The following is a 21,171-nucleotide window of genomic DNA, read 5'->3' as shown; positions in this document are numbered from 1 at the left end:
CGTTCAAGCTATTCTCCTGCCTCAGCCTCCTGAGTAGTTGGGACTACAGGCGTGCCCCACCACAGCCAGCTAATTTTCGTATTTTTAGTAGAGACAGGGTTTCACCATGTTGACCAGACTGGTCTTGAACTCCTGACCTCAGGGGATCCGCCCACCTTGGCCTTCCAAAGTGCTAGGATTACAGGCATGAGCCACTGCACCCGGCCAGAATGTTCACTTCTTACTGGTTTCTTCTTCTCAACTTGAGATAATACTGTGATGGCTTGAGCACCATCATGGCTGCTGCTATGTGGTATGATTTGTATATTCAGTGAGATGAAGAGAACCATGGGTAGACCTTGTGGCATTTGACTGGATGTGTATTTGAATGTGTTTTGAATTGCCAGTGCGGACGAACAACATAGGAAAGGTTGTAAGGGGAATGTTACAGTTTTCAGTGACATAGATGCTAGATCAGCATGGGAGTAGGAGATTGGGAGGGAAGGTGGTTTGATACCCATTGTATTCTCCTTGTGAAGTCCCACATGTTAATTGCTCTTGCAGATAGAATACTACCCTAATGGCTAGAATTTCCTGTAGGTGGGATTAGATAGGCACACCTGGGTGCTTAATTGGGGTAGTTCTTGAGAGCCATAATCCAGGAAGAGGAGGAGGAGGAGGAGGAGAAGGAGGAGGAGGGAGGGTTGCTGAAGGAAAGATTGGCCATGCATCCAGGAGGTCATTGCGTCATCCCTCCTTGTTCCTTAATAAAGACGGAAGGTTCAGCTTATTCTAACCATTGAGTTCATTTTGCATTTTCACCCCCTATCTCCCAGATCCTTGTCACCTATGGAAAGAATGACAGTATGATTTTATACCTATGAGTAAAACGATATCACCTTACTGTGAGTCGCTCCGCTTGCTTTTGCCTATGTTTGAGGCCATAAAAATGTTTCGACTGAATACACTATGCTCTGTGTACAGTTGAGTAACCTCGAGTCTCATGGCAAGTAAGCCATTCCCAGAGCCTTGGCCTCATCCTGGAGTCATGGATCCCATGTAGAGTCCTTTCAGTGGTTGGTATCCTTTTTTTTTGGACGTACTTATTTAAAAAGAAGTACCTTCCCAAGATGGGCATGATTGGATAGGCACCTCCTTATTCAGGAAGAAATAGGGATTCCCTTTGTGTTTTGTTCATGGTATTGAGGGCTGCTTCCCTGTCTCTGCTACACAAACCCCTCTTCATGCCAGAAAGGACATTAAGTGAACGTTTTACATTCATTTTAATTTTAACCCTTACCTTTCCTTTAGTACAATTGATAGTAATTTTGTCTTGATACAATGGAGATAAATTATTTAAGACGTGAATGCAAGTCACCTTATAGAAAATAATAGCACATGGAGTATCTGGATCTGGCAAATACTTTTGGGATGGTTGGCAAATGAATGCCAGTTGGGAAATTCTTCCCTAATAAGTTGTAAAGTCAGACCAGGAATAGGCAGAGATTGCCACTGGACATGTTATGTTTGTCCCGAAGCCTTTTAGGGAAGTTTGTGTTTACATGTTGTACATGTATGAACGTATGAGCTGAATGTAGACATCTGCCCTGTTTGAGTCTCTGGTGCCTTGAATAGTGCTTGGTACATACATACATACGTAGATTGGTGAACTAGGGTATTGGGGTACAACTGCTTTCTTCTGTGATTTCTTTCATCTTCTATCCGTTGCCCAAGTCCCTACCAGCTCACTTTGAAGTTTTGTTTCTTAATTTGATAGTAGGGTTGATTACTTTTCATTTTGTTTATGTATCCCTAAGATAAAACAGAAACTCAGTGGGCCAGCCCCATGATAATTGGGTCAAGCAGTAGAATTTGACTCTCCAGCTAAATGACAGTGCACAGGGAATCCCTTTAGGGTCTTTCCAAAATATAGCCAAGTGATGTTTGGCTGCTTAAGATCAAGAACTGGTCGAGGGCGGGAAGATAATGGGCAGGAGGGCTTGTCTGTGTACATGATTCATAGAGAAGAATCCAATTTTATAGAAACCACAGCCTAAATTAGAGAAAGCAAGCTTTTGGATTAACATGATCTCTGTTGTGGTTGTAACATACCACAGTTTGATTTTTGTCCAGATGAAAACATTTGGTTTGCACTTCAGTAAATATTGTGGAGACGTTGCCAGCTAATTCTGAAAAGTAATGAAATACGGCTTTGGCAAAGAGCAGATGCATTCCGTACTCTGATTGCTCTTATCTGATCCAAGTTCAGATTTTTTTTACATTTGCTAATGCACTTGAATAATCGGGAGAGAAAATCTGCCTGTAATTTTAATAGGAAAGTGTCTATATTGACTATACTTTTATAATGACCACTCATAAAGTCTTCCCCTGCTTCCCCTGAAAAAAATCCCACACAATTCCCAAACCTCTCAAACATACACCTTTTGTTGGTTACTTTCTAAAATGAGAGTTTGTAAAGGAGAGATACGATGTGGTGTTCCATGTGAAAAGTCAACTTCTCTCACTTGCTAATTAATGTGAATGGGGCTTGTGTTTTTGCCATGCAGAGTCCATCCCCGAGAGGTCATATGAGGTTGCGGAGCCCTTTCTTTGCTATTTCTTTTTTCTTTTCTTTTTTTTTTTTGGAGGTGGAGTTAACTCTTGTTGCCCAGGCTGGAGGGCAATGGCACGATCTCAGCTCACCACAACCTCCGCCTCCCAGGTTCAAGTGATTCTCCTGCCTCAGCTGCCCGAGTAGCTGGGATTACAAGGCGCCTGCCACCACACCGGCTAATTTTTTGTATTTTTAGTAGCGGGGTTTCACCATGTTAGCCAAGCTGGTCTTGAACTCCTGACCTCAGGTGATCCACCCGCCTCGGCCTCCCAAAATGCTGGGATTACAGGTGTGAGCCTCCGTTTTCACCATCCTTACTGGTGTTTCACAGCAGTTTGTAGGTGAGCCTTGCTGTGGAAAGGGGAAGGCCTCTTTTTAGAAAGTATTTTCAAGTTGTGAATCACCTGCCTTCATCTCTGTCTTCCTGTTGTTTTCAACCTTGTAGCTGGCTCCATTCCCATTTTTTGTGAATCCTGGACCCACAATGAGCTTTTCAAAAGATTGATTCATCTGACATTTAGAGGAGAAAAATTTTCCTAATAAAATGTCTAGATATGAAGCTGACCCCTTATGTGCCAAGATCTATTAAGTTACAAGCTATTTTTAATGAAAAATTTAAAAACACACTGTTCTGTTTTTTTTTTTTTTTCTTTCAGACAAGAGTCTCACTCTGTCACCCTGGCTGGAGTGCAGTGGCGCAGTTTCAGCTCACTGTAACCTCTGCCTCCCGGGTTCAAGTGATTCTCCTGCCTCAGCCTCCCTATTAGCTTGGATTACAGGCATCTGCCACTGTGCCCAGCTAATTTTTATATTTTTTAGTAGAGACGGCCAGGCTAGTTTCAAACTCCTGGCCTCAGGTGATCTGCCTGCCTTGACCTCCCAAAGTGCTGGGATTACAAGCATGAGCCACCCTGCTTGGCTTGTTCTGTTTTCAAATAGGTCTGCTAGATACGAAATTTCTACCGACTCAGCATGATGTAATTACGTAATGCATCCATTAACCCATTGCCTACTGAGGAATATGCAGTAGTTTTCTCCAGTGATAAACACCCTGGTCTGCTGTGTGTCTTGAGGGGTTTGAAATATCCTTTCCTTCATCCTGTTTGTATCCAGCAGATTCTTCCTCCTCTGCATTTATTTTTAAAAGAGATAATCAAGCTTGTATCTAGGTAAAGAAGAAATAAACGCTCTTTATGTAAATGTCTTAATTGTAGTTTCTAAGATGCTTTGTGTCTTACACATTTGAGGTTGTTATTGAGCTGTTACTACATTCAGTCCTTTTCTATCACTGTGATCATTTTTACTTTTGCATGAAATGTGAGATGATCTTACTGTGTTTGTCTCAATGAGAAAAAAAGAACCCATTTTGGCTTCATTTTGCCAGTTCTGTGGCTTTTCTGGGTCTGGCATGACAGTTTGACCCCTCTGCGATTTTCAAGTGGACACGCCAGCAGGATTCTTAGAGGGATTTACAGCAACCACGTGGTGACAGAGCATTGGCATGTGCAGCATTAGACTCTGTTGGCTTTATTCCTTTGTACCTACTTCAGTTTGTCCATGAGGCTAATGAGATGGACAGGTTTGAGGGTGCCTGGCCAAATTCTGGATGTCTGGTCCTTCTAGGGGAGATGCTGATTGTTCATGAGTGCTCCTGCTGGTGGATGGGTGATGGATTGGCAGTTGCCCTTGGTGGATGATGCCTAGGAGGACAGTCAGGTCATATGCGGGCTGGCGGGGCTGGCAGGGCTGGCAGGGCTGGCAGGGCTGGCGGCTGGGGGGGACGACAGTGTTGTCCTTGTGGGTTACCCACCAGTGAGAAGAAGGGGTACAAGCTTAACCTCTGAACTAAGGGCACTTTGGTGGTGGTTAACCGACCTCCTCCCCTGGAGTTCATTTTTATTTTGCTTCCATCCCTTTCCTATACTTTCCCTTTTCCAACTCTTCCGTCTTCCAACATATTACCTCCTGATTCCCCATTTGATTTACGAATCCTTCATTACCCGTTTTTCTTTGTTGATACTTTACCTTTAGATCCAGACCAACGTGCCAATCATCTGAATAGAAGCAGAATCATCTTCTGGGTTGAAAACAATCCATTTCTCCTTGTCCTCATATATAGGAGAAATGGTGTGCTTTCCTACCTCTGACTTCAGGACTAGTTCCGTCAGAGGGACTTAATGTTGTTAGAAGGTTTTACTTTGAGAGCAAGTTCCTCAGAATTGCCCTTATTCCTCACTGGTCTTCTATTTCTAATCTTACATTTCTTCTATTTTAGCCCCTCACTTTCTTTCCCAGTACTCAGCAGGTCACATCACCTGTTTGTTTTTGTGGAGGAGCCATTAAAACAAATCCATTCATAATATTGGTTGTTTTCTGCTTTTGTTAAAAAATTATCATCTATGGGCTGGACATGGTGGCTCACTCCTGTAATCCCAGTGCTATGGGAGATCAGATGAGAAGATCATTTGAGGTCAGGAGTTTGAGACAAGCCTTGGAATGATGGTAAATTCTGTAAGAACTGCAAAAAATGAAAAAATTATCTGGGTTTGGTGGTGTGTACCTGTAGTCCCAGCTACAGGAGGCTGAGGTGGGAGGATCACTTGCAGCCAGGAGGTCAAGGCTGTAGTGAGTCATGATCACACCACTGCATTCCAGCCTGGGTGACAGAGTGATTCCTTGTCTCAAAAACAATATATTATCCTTTGTGGATATCAACAAAGTCTGGATGCTGAACTGAGCGTCTAGATGTTTTCTCCGTTTTAGTTCTTTGCAACATAAACTCAATCCTCACCCTTTCTCTCAACATCTTGAGTGTGAGGAATGTGATAGTTGCTTCATGCTGCTTTTCTAATGTTTGAGTTTTTAAAAAATCCTCAACAGATCCTGTTAAGTGGAAGTTAATTCCTTATTTGTAATGTGCTTTACATGGATTTTTACCTGATTCTCTTTGAATCTTAGAATATTTTTAGTGGATCTTATTGCTGTGTTTTCTTCTTTTTTGAGACAGAGTCTTGTTCTCTTGCCCAACCTGGAGTGCAATGCCTCCAGGTTCAAGTGATTCTCCTGTCTCAGCCTCCCGAGTAGCTGGGATTGCAAATGTGCATCACCATTTGTATTGTTAGTTTTTTTATTTTTAGTAGAGACGGGATTTATCCATATTGGCCACGCTGGTCTCGAACTCCTGACCTCAGGTGATCCGCCGCCTCGGCTTCCCAAAGTGCTGGGATTACAGGCATGAGCCACCGCGCCCGGCCTTATTGCTGTATTTTTATATTGCTCCTACATGGCCTCATTTGTGGAGTTTATTGCCTTTGCAACTGAGGGGAGAGAGGAAGGCTGGAGGTGTGATGGCTCTCCTCTTGAAATACATGCCTGTAACTTTTCAGTCCCTCCTGCTTCTCCTGTTACTGTTTCCCTCTGACAAATGATTGAATTGGCTGCAGAAGTTACTATAAGAAAGATCTACACAAGAACCTGCTGTTTTTATACCGTTCCATCGTTTGGATTTCAGCTGCTAGTCATTGCCTCCAAGATACAATATAGGAAGGCTGTGCTTTAAAAGAAATTAAGCATGGCTATTTTTATCTGGAAGGAACTATTTAACCTTTTAAAAGAGGGAAATTTAATAGCAGAGTCTAAAACTTACAAGTTCTCTCCTAATAGTATGACTGACTGCATATGTTAGATCGATAGTAAAATAATTTGAACATTTTTTGAGGGCTGTACTTACTCTTGCTTTTTCATAAATACGTGTAAAGGTAGATTTAGGGAGGACGGATCAACAATGTTGTTATATTTGACTATGTAGATAACCTGTCGGTACACAGGAATGGTGATACTGTACTGAAAATCATGCTAATTAGCCTCCTGTTTTCCTAGTCAGTCTTGTACTAACTGTAAACCCATTTGGATTGAGCATATATTTTGGTCCAGTGGAAATGGGGGTAGATATTTTTTTCTCTTTTTTAATTCCTGACTTTTTATTTTACTCCCTTTTCTATTTGATTTTCCCCAAAGTCTGTGTCAGGTTTAAGAACCTTCTTTCTGTCCAGAATCTACTTCTAAATGGAGACAATTAAGGGGAGGGGAACAAAACATCAAAATGGCTTTTGTGAGACCAAGTTGAAATCTTCTATCTACAGAGGGTCTTTCTGCTGACTACATCCCTTTGAAGTTGCATATCCAGTCAGTGATGTGGTTCACATAATTTTTGGGGGGTTTTTGAACATTGGTAGGTCATGAAGATGCCTGTAGGAAAAGGAAGGGGTTGAAGGTCCCACGTACTCTTTGCATTTTGGGGAGATGGATGCTTGGTTTGCCATTTCAGCTGCTGATACTGCTCATTTTCCACTTCCTTGCCACTGAGCATATAGTTCCAAAGCTGGACAGAAATGGTTTTAACTGTGTGTTTAAACCTTGCGATCTTTGAGATCTCTATTTAGATAGGAGAGTGAATTGGTGATTTGTCTCTTCGTTGATGTTACTAGAGTGTTTTTAGCTCATTCATAGGCAGGCAGGCAAGAGAAGACATGAATTTCCTATTTAGTTCTTTTACTATTATCTGAAGGGGATTTTGTTTGTGTTTTAGAAGCCTCTGATTCCAAATAATGTACGAATGACTTGATTGTATCTCCTGAATTGCCTTTGTTTGATAAAGAAGAACTATATTGTGCTTTTTGTTTGTTTGTTTGTTTTAGAATATTGAGCCTAAGTGTGGGCACCGGGGCTCAAGCCTGCAATCCCAGCACTTTGGGAGGCCAAGGCAGGAGGATCGCTTGAGTCCAGAAGTTTCAGACCAACCTGGGCAACATAGCGAGACTCCATCTCTACAACAATTACAAAAAATTAACTAGGCGTGTGGCGCGCCTGTAGCTCCAGCCTACAGGATTGCTTGACCCCAGTAAAGGGTGCGGTGAGCTGTGATTGCGCCACTGCTTGGGCAACAGAGCCACACCCTGTCTAGAAAAGTAATGATATTGAGCTTGTTTTTTTGTTACTTTAAAATCCGGAATGAGAACCTTTGAGGATGCAAGGTTAAGATGTAAAAGGGTAAGGGTGAGGAGGTCGGTTTTCTTGTTGGGAGGTTTATTTTTCTATTTTTTATTTCAAATTCAGCACTTTTACTTAGTGCAGCGTGGGAATTTATTTGGGTAATTTTGCATCCAGTTAACCTAATCAGGACATCAAAGTAGCTTCCAAAACCATTGGAGTTTGGGGAACTCGTATCCACCAATTATTCCTTATGAATACAACACAGTGATTTTATATAATGAAATGTTATATTCCATTTTTACTTCTAGCTTCTCTAATCGTCTTTTCTTTGATTTTTTTTTTTTTTTTTGAGACAGAGTCTCGCTCTGTCACCCAGCCTGGAGTGCAGTGACCAGATCTCAGCTCACTGCAAGCTCCGCCTCCCAGGTTTATGCCATTCTCCTGCCTCAGCCTCCCGAGTAGCTGGGACTACAGGTGCCCGCCACCTCGCCCGGCTAGTTTTTTGTATTTTTTAGTAGAGACGGGGTTTCACTGTGTTACCCAGGATGGTCTCGATCTCCTGACCTCGTGATCCGCCCTTCTCGGCCTCCCAAAGTGCTGGGATTACAGGTTTGAGCCACCGCACCCAGCCGATTTTTTTTTTTTTTTTAATGTCTATGAATTTAGAGTAATCTCTCTGCCTCAGCAGTGGGTAGGTGTTTTTATTTTATTATTTTTTTGTTCCATCCTTGGAGGTGTTTTTTTTTTTTTCTCAAGAGATACTCAGATGCGATTTTAAAAATCCTGATTTGTTCTGTTTTGCATCTTCTTCCTGCTGGGGGATTTTGCTTGAAATACGTTCAAAAGGCACCGATGATCTTGGGAGTGTTTGAAAAATTCATTTAAAACAGCAGTAGAGATCAGTTGCTTTGTTTTTTCTCCTCAGTTTTGAGGCTTTAGGTTTAGTCTTCATTGTGGTGTTCCTTCCAGAAAGGGTGAGGGTCAAGGCCTGTGTTTATGAGCTGTTTTTCTTATTCCACCAGGTTCTCCTGCGCTGCCCAACAGCATGGTGTATTTCGGAAGCTCTCAGGATGAGGAGGAAGTCGAGGAGGAAGATGATGAGACAGAAGACGTCAAAACAGCCACCAACAATGCTTCATCTTCATGCCAGTCGACCCCCAGGAAAGGAAAAACCCACAAACATGTTCACAACGGGCATGGTAGGTCCACCGTTGAACTTGGATAACAAAAAATCTAAAGCGCTGGGTGAGAGCTGGAAGAGAGCCTCTGCTGAGAAGAGATGAGATGCAGGCAAAGCTCGTTCTGGGACTTCTCCAGGGCCAGACACTTCATGGGCAAAGGGATTATTAGTATAGCCTAGTGTAGTCCTGGGTGTTCTAGGTGAGCGCAGATACTCTTATGTTGTGGAGATGATGGTAAATTCTATAAGAACTGCAGATAAACAGGCATCGGAACAGGAAAAGACCATATCTACATGGGGGTGGTCAAGATTTAGTGAAACAATATCTGTGCCCCCCTTCAATTACTAATGTGATTTTGGCAGGTGGGTATGGTGTAGGAAGAAAACTATCATTCCTCCTGTGGAATTGCACATCCATTCTGAAGTGGACTAATTTTCCCCTTGCGTGTATATTGTGGAGGAGGAGGAGAAAAGGCAGGAGCAAAAGCTTGGGTATCATAGCGAGGAAACTCGTCTTATATGAATAAGTTGGCTATAGAAAGCGCCTAGTGGTTTTTCTTTCTTCCTTCTTTTTTTTTTTTTTTTTGAGACAGAGTCTCACTCTCTCGCCCAGGCTGGAACACAGTGGCACGGTCTCAGCTCACTGCAAGCTCCACCTCCCGGGTTCATGCCATTCTCCTGCCTCAGCCTCCCGAGTAGCTGGGACTACAGGCGCCCGCCACCACATCCAGCTAATTTTTTGTATTTTTAGTAGAGATGGGGTTTCACCGTGTTAGCTAGGATGGTCTCAATCTCCTGACCTCGTGATCCACCCGCCTTGGCCTCCCAAAGTGCTGGGATTACAGGCGTGAGCCACTGTGCCCAGCCGCCTAGTGGTTCTTCAATAGAGAAGTGACCTTAAATGGAGTTGTGCCCCAAAAACATAAAGCTGGCATCGGTGATGAGGACTTCTTAAAGGGAGATAACTTGAAGAAGGGGAAATGCACAGTGAGGTTGTAAATGTAGGCAATTCCCTGACCAAAGTAACAAGGGTTACTAAACATTGGTTGTCCAGTAGACATTGGAAGATGTAGAATAGGTGTAAAAATGAGTGATTTCAGAGGCAGCACAGAGGTAGCCCTGAACTAATTGGAATTGCACTGTGTGGGGGAATGAGTGTAAGAAAAGAGGAAAGAAGCCGGGAATGGTGGCCAGCACTTTGGGAGGCCGAGGAAGGTGGGTCACGAGGTCAAGAGATCAAGACCATCCTGGCCAACAGGGTGAAACCCCGTCTCTACTAAAAATACAAAAAATTAGCTGGGCATGGTGGCACGCACCTCTGTAGTTCCAGCTACTCGAGAGGCTGAGGCAGGAGAATTGCTTGAATCCGGGAGGCGGAGGTTGCAGTGAACCGAGATTGTGCCACTGCACTCCAGCCTGGGCGACAGAGTGAGACTCTGTCTCAAAAAAAAAAAAAAGGGAAGAAAGAAAGAGGAGGGAAGCAAAGAGAGTGAGAGTCAGGAGGTATGGCTGTTTTCTGTTGCCCTTCTATCAGCTACTCCATAGACTTACTTTACTTAGGACCCACTGAGACCCTGTAAGATAGAGAAGCCTTACCTACAAATGGCAGAAAATCAGTGCTGTCTGTAAGTGATTGAGGCAAAGGAATGCTGCTCAGTTTTCTCCTTGGTGCCTGTGCACTGAACCGTCATTTGCCTTCTGGACTCACTAGGAAGTAGAGGCTCAGGACAAGCACAGCTTAGACATGATTGAAATCTCTGTCTAGCTTTCATTATTGTTGGGCCTTTCTGCTCTCTCCGCTTAACAATTGTTCATCTGGCTTGCTTCTTGCTTTTGATTGTGTTTAGGTGACACATATGCACAGTAGAGGGTGCGACGTCTTTTTAAGGACTTGTGGTTTAATTGGGGAGATGGGGTAAATACAAAATGTAACCACATTTTAACCTTTTGGGGAAAAGGTTGTTACTTGCAGCTGTAGTCATCAGGGCGTCGGGATGGTTGGAAGAGGACTGCATATGTAAATTGGAATACGGATATTAGTGTACAGATGTAATTGCTAAGGAGGAAGCATACCGCAAACAGAGTGATGCACAATAATGCCTGTACTTGGGACTGTTGCCTGTCGTTCCGCTAGTGTGGACGTCTACTCTTTGGTGACCTGGAAAGACCCAGGTGAATTTATCTGACGTCTTGATCAGTTGGGTTAATCCTGTGTATACTAGTACAGTTGCACTGGGCTCCCTAACTCCTTTGTTTTCCAGAGTGTTTGGGCTTGATGTAGAGACATTGGATTCACATGCTGATTTTTCTCATAGATTCAGTTTTTAATGTTAAGAATCATCATCTGCATGGATCTTAGTTATGTGCGGGGGCAGTGACTATCTGGCAGCACGTTACATGGAGTGTATGAAAGAAGGGGATAGAATGAGGGTGACAGGATGGGCTGAGCTCTCACCTAAAGGAGGGCATAATGATTCTATGTTGACCACTGTCATTGCCACTAGGAGTCAAGGAAAGTGTAACTATCTGTGGAGACATATCTGTATGCATTTACACAGATAAACTTCTGAGTTTCAAAAATCTTAGGAGATTCTACTTTTTCATTTTTTATTAAAAAAATTTTTTTTAATGCTTGTTAATTCAAATATTTCCAGAAACATTGTTGGGATGTTTTTGTCCCCGAATGAATTTTGATGTAGGATAGTGTGTATCCTGGCTCCAGGCTGGGAGGACTAGGTGGAATGAGTGATCTTGGGTAAGCACTGACACACCCACCTCCTACTGCCTTTTCTGAATTGTGTCCTTGCCCTCCCTCCTGATTCTCTTCCTCCCTGTCTCTTCTTGTCGTCCTTTCTTTTACAATAGAGTCACAGCATCAAATAGAGGAGCTGCAGGAAGCATACCCAAACCAGCTGGGTTTAGGCAGGGGACTAACTTTACTGAAACTTACAAACCTTTCTGTGCTTCCTTTTCTGAGACTTGTAGATAACCAAACGGAAAGGCCCTTCTCACATCCCTGAGCAGCTGGCTTATAGCTTTAGTTAGATTGACATCATCTGTGATTAGCCCTACCCCCAACCTCCAAGCTTCTACCATTTTGATTATGTTGTATTTGAGTTGTGAATGGGTTTTCTTTGATTTCAACCCAGCAGAGTTCCAGAACTACCATCTTGGGAGAATCCATGAGGCTGTGCAATCTGTTTGCCTTCATCTAAACTTCAGGGGAAGTTTGATGGGGGAATTCTTACAGGCCCAAGAGACTTGTATTTCGATCTGTCCAGACTGCAGTCCTTCCTGCTGTCCCATTCTATTGTCCGAAGTCCTCAGCCATTTCCCTGTTCAGTCTGTGTTAGGCCTGCCTGTTCCTGGAGCAGGCGCTCACTTCCTGGCATGTCCCTCTGCCATTTAGTTCACTGCTCTTCAGCAGCATCGTAGGGAAGTTTTAATCTTATTTAGTCTGAGGTTTTCTTTTTATTGCTACCCCTGGGCATTGTTTAGATCTTAACCTGGTCAGAAAAATTCCATTTCCTATGGGGTGTTCAAAAGACCAAGCAAGTCAAAGAGACACAAACACGAAACCAACCCTGCTAGAATTTTTCCTACAGAATTTGTGAGTTTTTAGCAAATCTGAATACCTGCGTTAGGAAGGATTTCATGTTTACATGTTCTCGAAATTCCTGTATTTGTAGAGGATTTGGAGGGAGCTCAAACTCATTTTATTGTGATAAGTGCTGAAACATAATCATAGAATCTTTGCCATATTAACAATGGTGAATGATATTAACCATTTATGGAGTTACCTTTTCAGTCCTAAATCAAATAAGATTAACTTCTGTGTAAATGAGAAAAATGTAAGCCCCTGTGCTTACCTAAGCGTTCTGGAAGATAGCACAGATGAACACGGCAATAGGATCTACCCACAAGGAGCTAATGGGATATGATGTCTCCTGGCACATCTGTCAGAAATGTCGGAAGACATTCAGGTCTATCCGTGTGTTTCTCCTGATGAAATAGGTTTCGGTGTCTCATTCTTGTCATTCCCTGTCACTTGGTGATGCTACCTGGGTGACTTGTATCTCTTGTCTTCTGGTGTGTGTGCGCTGCTCCCCCCCAGCCCTTGTGTCCTGCCACCCAACTCACACCCATATACCAAAGTCCTTAAGGTGGGGTGGTGTGGGGCAGGGGCTGTTGGCTGTAAGCAGCTTAGATACTCCAGTGATCATTGGGGATCCATTAAGAAAGACATTTTGTAGTTTTTGTGTATGTTTATGGGTTTTGTGTATTTGTTGTCCCTTTGTAGGCATCTGAGTACCAAGTCTTTTGTGAAGTCATACGAAAAGAAAAAATCCCCACAAGCCACTACCTGGGATATAGGTCTCTGCGGAGTCCTTCCTGCTGTTGCCACATGGCTTGAATGGCCTTGGAAGGCAAAGTGTAACAATCCACAGGATGTCAGTGATTCCTTCTGACGCCAGTGGAGGGAATGGAATAAAGCCAACTTAGTAATATACAGGCCTCTTGGAATGCTCCTCCGATTTCAGATGACCCAGGGGAACATGCTGGTTTCATGAAACCAAAGTCAGCTTTGAAGAAAGCTAATGTCAGCCTCAGGTTCAGGCAGTATTGTAGAAAAACACTGAGCTCTCAGTAGCTGGCTAGCTGTGCTGCCTTCCCCAGTCTGTTTTACATCCGCTGTTGTATTAAGATGGATGACAAGGAAACAAACTGACGTCAGTTTATTAAAGGAAACACTTGTGACGTCGGGAGTAATCCCTCAGGCAAGAGGTACTAATTGAACGTAAGAGTATTTCTGAAGTTATTGTTTTCAACAGCGGAGAAGGAAATTATTGATCATCTCATCCAAAATTGATAAAAACCAAAGGGTAGCATTCTTTCAAAATTAAACATTCTCAGCTGTGGAATATTCTCATGGCCAACATTGCTACTTCCTCAGCCATTTCTAGATAATGCTGTGTTACTCAATATGCATATTTGTTGTTATTTTTGTCTGTTCATTTCCTAGGAATGTCTTTGCCACCATCGAACAGTCATCAGGAACTTAGTTGCATGCCTGTTTTTAGCTACTTGTTTTGTTAGCTGTGTGTTCTTGGGCAAGGCATGTACTTAGCTTCTTTGATTCTTAATTTCTACTTCTGTGAAATCAGCATGATAGAGTAGATTAGCCTTCATTTGTCCATTCATTGATTCATTTATATCCCAGTGTAAGGAAACAATGAAGCTGTATCATGGGCAACAGTAGAGCCATTCAGATCTCTAATGGTGGATGCCAGCCATTGTCATATGTTCAAGGGAAATGACATTTCCAGGATCACTGTTCAGCTGGGTGAAGGTTCTCGTCTAAAATTTCATCCCTGTAATCCATTCTTCTTTCCCTGAGATAATAGTGACTTGTCCAGATTAAAATATTTATATTCCACCCTGTCTTCAACCTCATTCACATTGCTGTCTATACTTTGTCTTCATTCTCTTATAACCCTTAGGAAAACTGGTGTACTGTTGCATCCTCCAATCAAAGGTTGAGTTGTTGAAAGTCAGTACCAATCCCAGTCGACACCAGTGGTTTACACAAGAATTCTCCAAGTGGTCAGACTGCTGGGATCACCTAGAGCTTTGTTTTCATGTGGAATAAATACAGACCAAATTTTGGCAACAGTTCCCATGGCAGCTAAAAGTTCTTTTCTGCAGAAGTTCACTGAGGTCCATGTCTCTGTAAGTTTAGAGCAGAATTCCTAGAAATTTCTTATAATGGGATTTCATTAAGGGTATCCATCAGTCATCAAAGAGAGTATCTGTTTAAATGTGACATAACATAAAATGAAACAGATCTTCCTACAGAGGGTTCCTCGCAATAAAAAGGCAATCAGGCACCAGTGCCTTGCAAATACAGTCAAGCTTGGAGCTCTGCAGGTGCTGTCAGAAAAGAGGTTAGCAATTTTCTGAACCTGAAACGGGCATCTTCTGAACCGCAGACAGAGGAAAGAGTCCTGGAGAGCACCGCACCTCAGGACACATCAGGTGCTGTGGAACTAACTGCCAGGGAGGCCCAGGTCCTGGCTTAGCCCTGGAACTAGCATTTTCTCTTGCATAATTGCCTACCACCCGTTCGTCAATATAAACCCACTAGTCCCACATTGTGCCACCAGACAAGGCACCTGAGCCAGACCGTGCTGTACCTTGACCTCAGGAAGCTGTGATGCTCTGCCCTTACCTCTGTTCCCTGATTTTTGAGTGCTCTTGGTGGATAGAAGCAAAACACGAGGTGTGCTTTAGATGAAAATAAGTTCTCTGGCTGCATGGAAAGAACAGTTTGGATATAGTTAAGAAGGTGAGCTCAGTCTTCCCTCCTCACACCTCAGTTATACTCCCTCATTTTTAGAAAACATTAAAATGTAGAGGCAGATGATCTTCATGTCCTTTTGGTTCCTGACTTGGGTGAAGAAGGCGCAGGTGTGAAAATAGGTTTTCTGGCAGGAAGAACCTGGGTGAGGGCATCACGATTGTGTATTCAAGCAGCTGCTCAGAATTGTTGAATCTTTCACAAGAGAAAGGGGAGAGCAAGCTGTTTTTTTTGTGACTTCTCCATTACAGGGTATTTCTCTTACCAGATTTGTACTTTTCCCTATTTTATATGCTCGAGCTGTTGAGGCGTGTCAGGAAATCTAGCAACATCTGTATCCTCCCCAGAGGGATCACCCCTGCTGAAATGTGGAGAAATAAACACACAGAAAACAAAGTGTGGAAAACTGATGCTTTACTACTGGGGCTTTTTTGGCCAAAATTTTAATTAGGCCACATTTCAAGGAGAACAGCTTTATTTCAACTGCTAGCGGAAGAACCTAGAACCCAGACTGCCAGGGGTGTCCTGTTTCATCTTGTTTCTCCACAATCAGAGGAGGAGAGTGGCTCCAGGCATGGAGCCAGGACATCTGGCCTCATGGCAGAGGTGGCAGGAGAGGACACACACACCATCCACAGTGTCCTGCCATCAGCTTCCACATGGGCCTGAGGCCCTACTCCTCTTCCTTGGAGCAGGAGTCCTGATGCCAGTAGTTTCCTGCAGGAGCCTGCTGTCCCCAGGCAGATGTTTTGTTTTGCAAACATTACACAGGACTCTAATGTGCTCATTTATAATCCACTGAACATCCTAATGGAAATGGATTTGTTTATTAAAATACATAATCTGAAATGATTTGGACAGCATCACATGAGCTTTTAACCTTGGGTTAGCACTCAAGGGTTACAATAACAATGCTTCCAGCAACTTCTATTTCAATAGCACATCAGAGTTTCAAAATACTCGTACATATACAGAATCTCAAATGATTCTAAAAATAGAGCTCTTAGGTAATGACTGTTTGGAAACCAAACAACACAATCAAAACACTGCTTTGTGGGTATTTATATTACAAGTTGATATTTGAAATGCCTAGATTTTTCTTAAGCTCTCATAATTGGTTATTTTTTCCAGGGGGTAAGTGAGGTAGACTAGAAGAATTAATACATGCCTTTGGAATGAATTTGCCTTGGCTTTTCTCAGTCCTTTGTGGAGGAGACCTTGGTGAAGGCTTGTTGCTAAATCAGCTACATATATATTTTTAAAATGCTCTTTATTACTTACAAAAATGGAAGGAAGAAGAGTGGCTATTGTTTCTTTTGTGCACATCATTTTCTGAAGAGGGATATTTCTCAGAAGACTTTTTAAACAACATGTCATTGGACTCCCAGCTGGAATGATTTAATTGCTTTTAGATTTACACCGGGGGCATGTTGTGTAAGGGCCAAAAAGCAATCATTTGGACGAGTTTATCACATTTCTGCTCTGTGGTTGCCTTTGAGGGGGCATCGAGCCCTCTCTTTGTCTGGGGTGGTTTGGGGGGCGTCGTACATCAGGGTCAGGAGCTCGCCATAGCCCTGCTATGTTCAGCGGGGACAAAAACTCCCTAACAGACAAATGCTTTTTTTTTTTTTTTCCCCCTCCTAATCGCAGTTCTCATGTGATACCCTTTTTACCTCTTTTTAACCTCTGGTAGCTCCATTTTTCCTGTTGAGGCAAGTGACTATTCCAAAAGGTTGGAATATGGGATGTGAGTTATGTTTTGTTTTGTTTTTAGAGCAGTAATACATGTGGAAACCAATTATGCAATGTATGTTTCTAACCACCCCCTTTACACATTTAGGGCAGTGTTCCTTAGAGGCCATTTGGTAGAATGGTTCAGAGCATCGTGATTCCAGCACTGACACACTTATGGCTGCAACCTTAGGATGTTTCTGTTTTAGTTTTCTTATCTCTAAAGAAGAGCTGATAGGTTTTGGTAAGAACTAAACGAATTGATATATGTTACAGCAGTTAATGTTGGAAACTGCTGTGTTGCATATTATTAACGTAATGTGATTGAAAAGATCTGGTGGCGGGAACAACCTTATAATTGCTGAGAAAACCCGAGAAAGTTTATGTATCTCAAATGCCTGGGACACGATAAGGACTGTCAAAGAGTCAACTATTACCCTTGAGTGTTGTGACTTTATCAACCTCACGAGAAGTGTGTTGTGAGCTGTTTCTGTGTGGTAGAAGGTCCTGGTAATTCCGGTGTCAGGATTATCATTCTTTCTCTGTTTCTTCTTGCTTTGCTAAAGTATTTGTTCCACTGGCCACGTAGGGCCTTAGGGGGATATAGGTACACCCTTCGGGACAGCTGGCCCATGCCCTGTGAGTTCAGTGTTGGGGGATGCATAGCCCCGTCTTTGTAATTCTTTCTGTGACAGGTAGCTAGAAGATGGTGTACCTGGTGGTGGAAGAGAAGCTCCTGGCTCTGATACCTCTTTCTAGCCTTGTGTCTGGCTGGTTATTTAGCCTCTTTAAGCTTTAGTTTTCCTCCTTTGTAAAATTATATTATTAATACCTGACTCAAAATGCTGCTTGATGTTGTCGGGGAGGATATGTGAGGGTGGGGGCACTACTCTTAGGTATGGATGTAGAACCCACAGATAGAGAGGGCTGACTGTATTTAGTTTTTTCGTGCTAATGTTTTTACTTTGAAAACGACCAAGTTGCGTATGACTTGTATAATCAATTGTGTCAATGGGATGCATTCTGATCTAACTTGCATGTGCATATTCAAGGGTGTTTCTCTCTCAGTGTATAGTAAACAGTCACAGATTCCTTCCTCAAATCCAAAGGTGAGCCAGAATTCTTATCACTGACTTCAGATGTGGTTGGCCTGTTATAAATCCTTATTTTTGGAATTTAAGTGTTCTGTTTTTGTTTTGAGACAGAGTCTGGCTCTTGTCACCCAGGCTGAAGTGCAGTGGCGCAATCTCAGCTTGTTGCAATCTCCGCCTCCCAGGTTCAAGCGATTCTCCTGCCTCAGCCTCCTGAGTAGCTGGGATTACAAGTGCCCACCACCACGCCCGGATAATTTTTGTACTTTTAGTAGAGACGGGGTTTTTACCATGTTGGCCAGGTGGCTCTCCTAAGCTCAGGTGATCCGCCTGCCTCCGCCTCCCAAAGTGTTGAGATTACAGGCATGAGCCACCGTGCCTGGCTGGATTTAGGGTTTTATGAAACCCAAAACTGCAGAAACATTTTATTCGTTTGTTCTTTAGGAGTTAACGCTGTCCTTTTCTGAGTGTAACCTGCAGTTCTGTGCTCTTTCCTTCATTCTTGCCAGTGATAAAGCATGAGACCCTTGCAGACCAACTGCCCATTGCCCCATAAGGCCGTTTGTCCAGATGTTCCTCCCTTGCTGTTAACACTAACATTTTAGAGCGGCTGATGCCCACACAGGCCGTGGGGCTAGTAATCATCAGGCCTGCCGTCCTTTCCTCAGTGCCTTTGGGGGCCAAGAGGGCCAAGAAGCCATTTTTCAATGACAAAAACCATTCATCGTGATTTATGGTCTTTCTGTTGTCCTGACCTTTATATTCTCATAAAGATCTTATGGCCTTTTAATCTTTAGTGTCGTATGTTAGCAGGAACGTGTGTAAGAAATTTGTGTAAAGGGCAGTTATATCCAAGTCTGTTATTTTATCATTGCACATAATGCATTCACACTTGTAGATCGTGAGGAGAGTGGCAACCAAGTGGTAATTGGTGGGAAAAATAGTACAGAATTTAAGTTCTTCTGTAGAAAAGGAAGAAGATGTGATTGGCTTTAAACATTCTATTTCCATGTTTCTGTTATAATTGTGATCAAAGTGAAAGAGATTTCATTGTGTGAAAGTTCCAGAAGGGTTTTACAAAGCCTGTAAACCAGTAGAATTTGCTTATGATTCTGGAGTTTCGGAGTACAGAGCCAGCTGAAGGTTCTGTCTCTTGCATCCCATTGACGTTTGTTCCCTGTGTGAGTGAGCTGCTGGCTGGAGGCAAGGTGATAATGGGGCTTTTGCTCACCTAAGCTGTGTTCTTGCAGCTTTCCCTAGTTTTCCGTGGATGCTGTAGCTAAGTTAGTGTGCTGTTTTGGCCCAGGGCAAACCGGGTTACAGCACTCACACATGCTACATTAAAATCCATTTGAACTGTTGGCACAGGTTGGCAGACATTCCATTGTTTTCAGACAATAGTGACTCAAAGTTGAACTGGCTCCAGGGAGCAAGTGTGGCTTTTGTACAGTAACAGGGATTTAATGCCAGCCAATTGATGGAGTCTGTGTCTTGCCCAAGTAAGGGATGCCTTGTAATGACATGAAGCGTACATTTAAATATCTGGCTTGAGATCAGAAGCTTGCGGTGGATCTCTTTTTCCCTTGCTTAACACATTTCTTCTTTATTTACAGTGACTCTTTCTCTCTCTCTCTCTTTTTTTTTTTTTTTGCCCCTTTCATTTGTTTTGGGGTGTGGACAGGAAGAAGGTATTTTAATTTGGGGGTTAATTCGGTCCCACCTTCAGGGTCTTCTGTTCATTCTTTTCCTTTGTTGCCTTGCTAGCAGATGTTTCGGCTGACTTTCTGTAATGGTGCTTGTCTAGATTTTTCTCTTTCAAAGAGGTTAGGCCTTCCGAACTGTATTATTTCAGGTCATACATTGCATCATCCCAGGATATCTTATAACTTTTGCTGGATGCCAAGTAAGGACTCCTGTTACCTACACATCTAATAATCTAATAATACATATCAGGATTCCCTCTTGTGTTTGGATGAGGTGCCTTTAGTAGCATGGGTAATTGGCAAGATAGGGGCATCTGGTTCTGGGTGGTGCTTGGAGACAGGTAAAAGTAGAAGGCCAGCTTTGTCAGCTTTCTCTAAAAATTATTTTTTTCACATGTGGATCTTTGCCGTTGCAGCATGTGCTTTCGAAAAGATCATCCTTCTTATATTTGCATAACTCCTTTCTCTGAAGAACGCAAAGCACTTATGTACTTTATTCAAAATACTTCAGCAAGTCCTGGAGGGCGAATAAGAGGAAGCGGCCAGCTGGTCTATATTTCAGGGAATTGAGGCCCAAATGGGGATGGTGAGCAGAACTAGAAATCAAAATTAAGAGTGTGCATGGAGTGAGGGTATTAAAAACCTTGCGATCAGTTTTTCAGACCTTCCTTGAGGGTCTCTTCCAGGAAACTTGTGTCAGCTTCTAAATATGTGAACAAAGCTTTTGGGGAGCGTTGTTTAGGACAAGCTCCCTGGAGGGATAGATGTGAATTCCCCTAGGAAAGTGTAGCTCTCTACCTTTCAAATTGTTACAGGACTGCTGTTCAATATGTTTCTGAAGTAACTTCTTTTGCCCATATCTTTTTCATCCCTCAGTGGGAGCAAATCTTACCTTCTCAGGGATGAGGTGACCCTAAATCAAAATAACAGCCTTTGGATTTAAAGATTTTGCCTGCCGTGGTATGAAAACACTTTTCTATAGGCCGTTTAACTTTCAGAGTATGTGTATACAAATCAATATATTTGTCTGTGTTCATTAATGTAAAGCTATTTGTATCTGAGTACAATACAATTTCCTAATATGGTTCACGGTGATGAATGCTTTTTTTCTCTCCTTAAAGAAACTAGTCCAATTATTTCTTTTAATTGGGGACAGTGTGTGGAGGACTTCTATACATCGAACTTTCTGTCTTTTTCTCTCTTATGTTCACAGGGTTTAATCTTTCCCTGTGAGAGTGAATATTTTTTTCCTTTCCTCTTCTCTCCCTTTCTCGAATCTTACAAATTAAGACAAAAGATAATTACTTGGAGGAGTAAAACTGGCAGGTTCCCACGACACTTAAAATTAATGAGCTGTTGAGTACAAAATATACCTTGTCTTTGGCTCTGTCAGTGTTGCCCAGTCCTCCCCCTGCCCCCTTTACTTCCCGTTTAACACATGATTTGACTTTCCGGCTATGTTTGCCATTTGGGTATATCGCTGCTCTAAAACAGCATGATGGTTACAAAAAGTGGGTTTACTT

At 42.7% G+C, this 21,171-nt stretch overlaps 1 protein-coding gene across 5 annotated transcripts in view; it reads left to right on the top strand.

Moving 5' to 3' along the window:
• JARID2 (jumonji and AT-rich interaction domain containing 2) overlaps positions 1-21,171 on the top strand; it is a 277,840-nt gene that overhangs the window by 215,448 nt on the left and 41,221 nt on the right. For all 5 annotated transcript variants that reach the window (XM_023209817.2, XM_023209821.2, XM_023209819.2 and 2 more), the window contains one exon: positions 8,608-8,784. In XM_023209817.2, the coding sequence (XP_023065585.1) occupies positions 8,631-8,784 (154 nt within the window). In that variant the 5' untranslated portion in view covers positions 8,608-8,630. The remainder of the gene's footprint in view (positions 1-8,607; positions 8,785-21,171) is intronic.

Source organism: Piliocolobus tephrosceles, chromosome 5 (genome assembly GCF_002776525.5).
Source record: "Piliocolobus tephrosceles isolate RC106 chromosome 5, ASM277652v3, whole genome shotgun sequence".
NCBI lineage: Eukaryota > Metazoa > Chordata > Mammalia > Primates > Cercopithecidae > Piliocolobus > Piliocolobus tephrosceles.
Note: the sequence above shows the minus strand (reverse complement) of the source record. Positions and strands in the feature narration are given on the sequence as shown.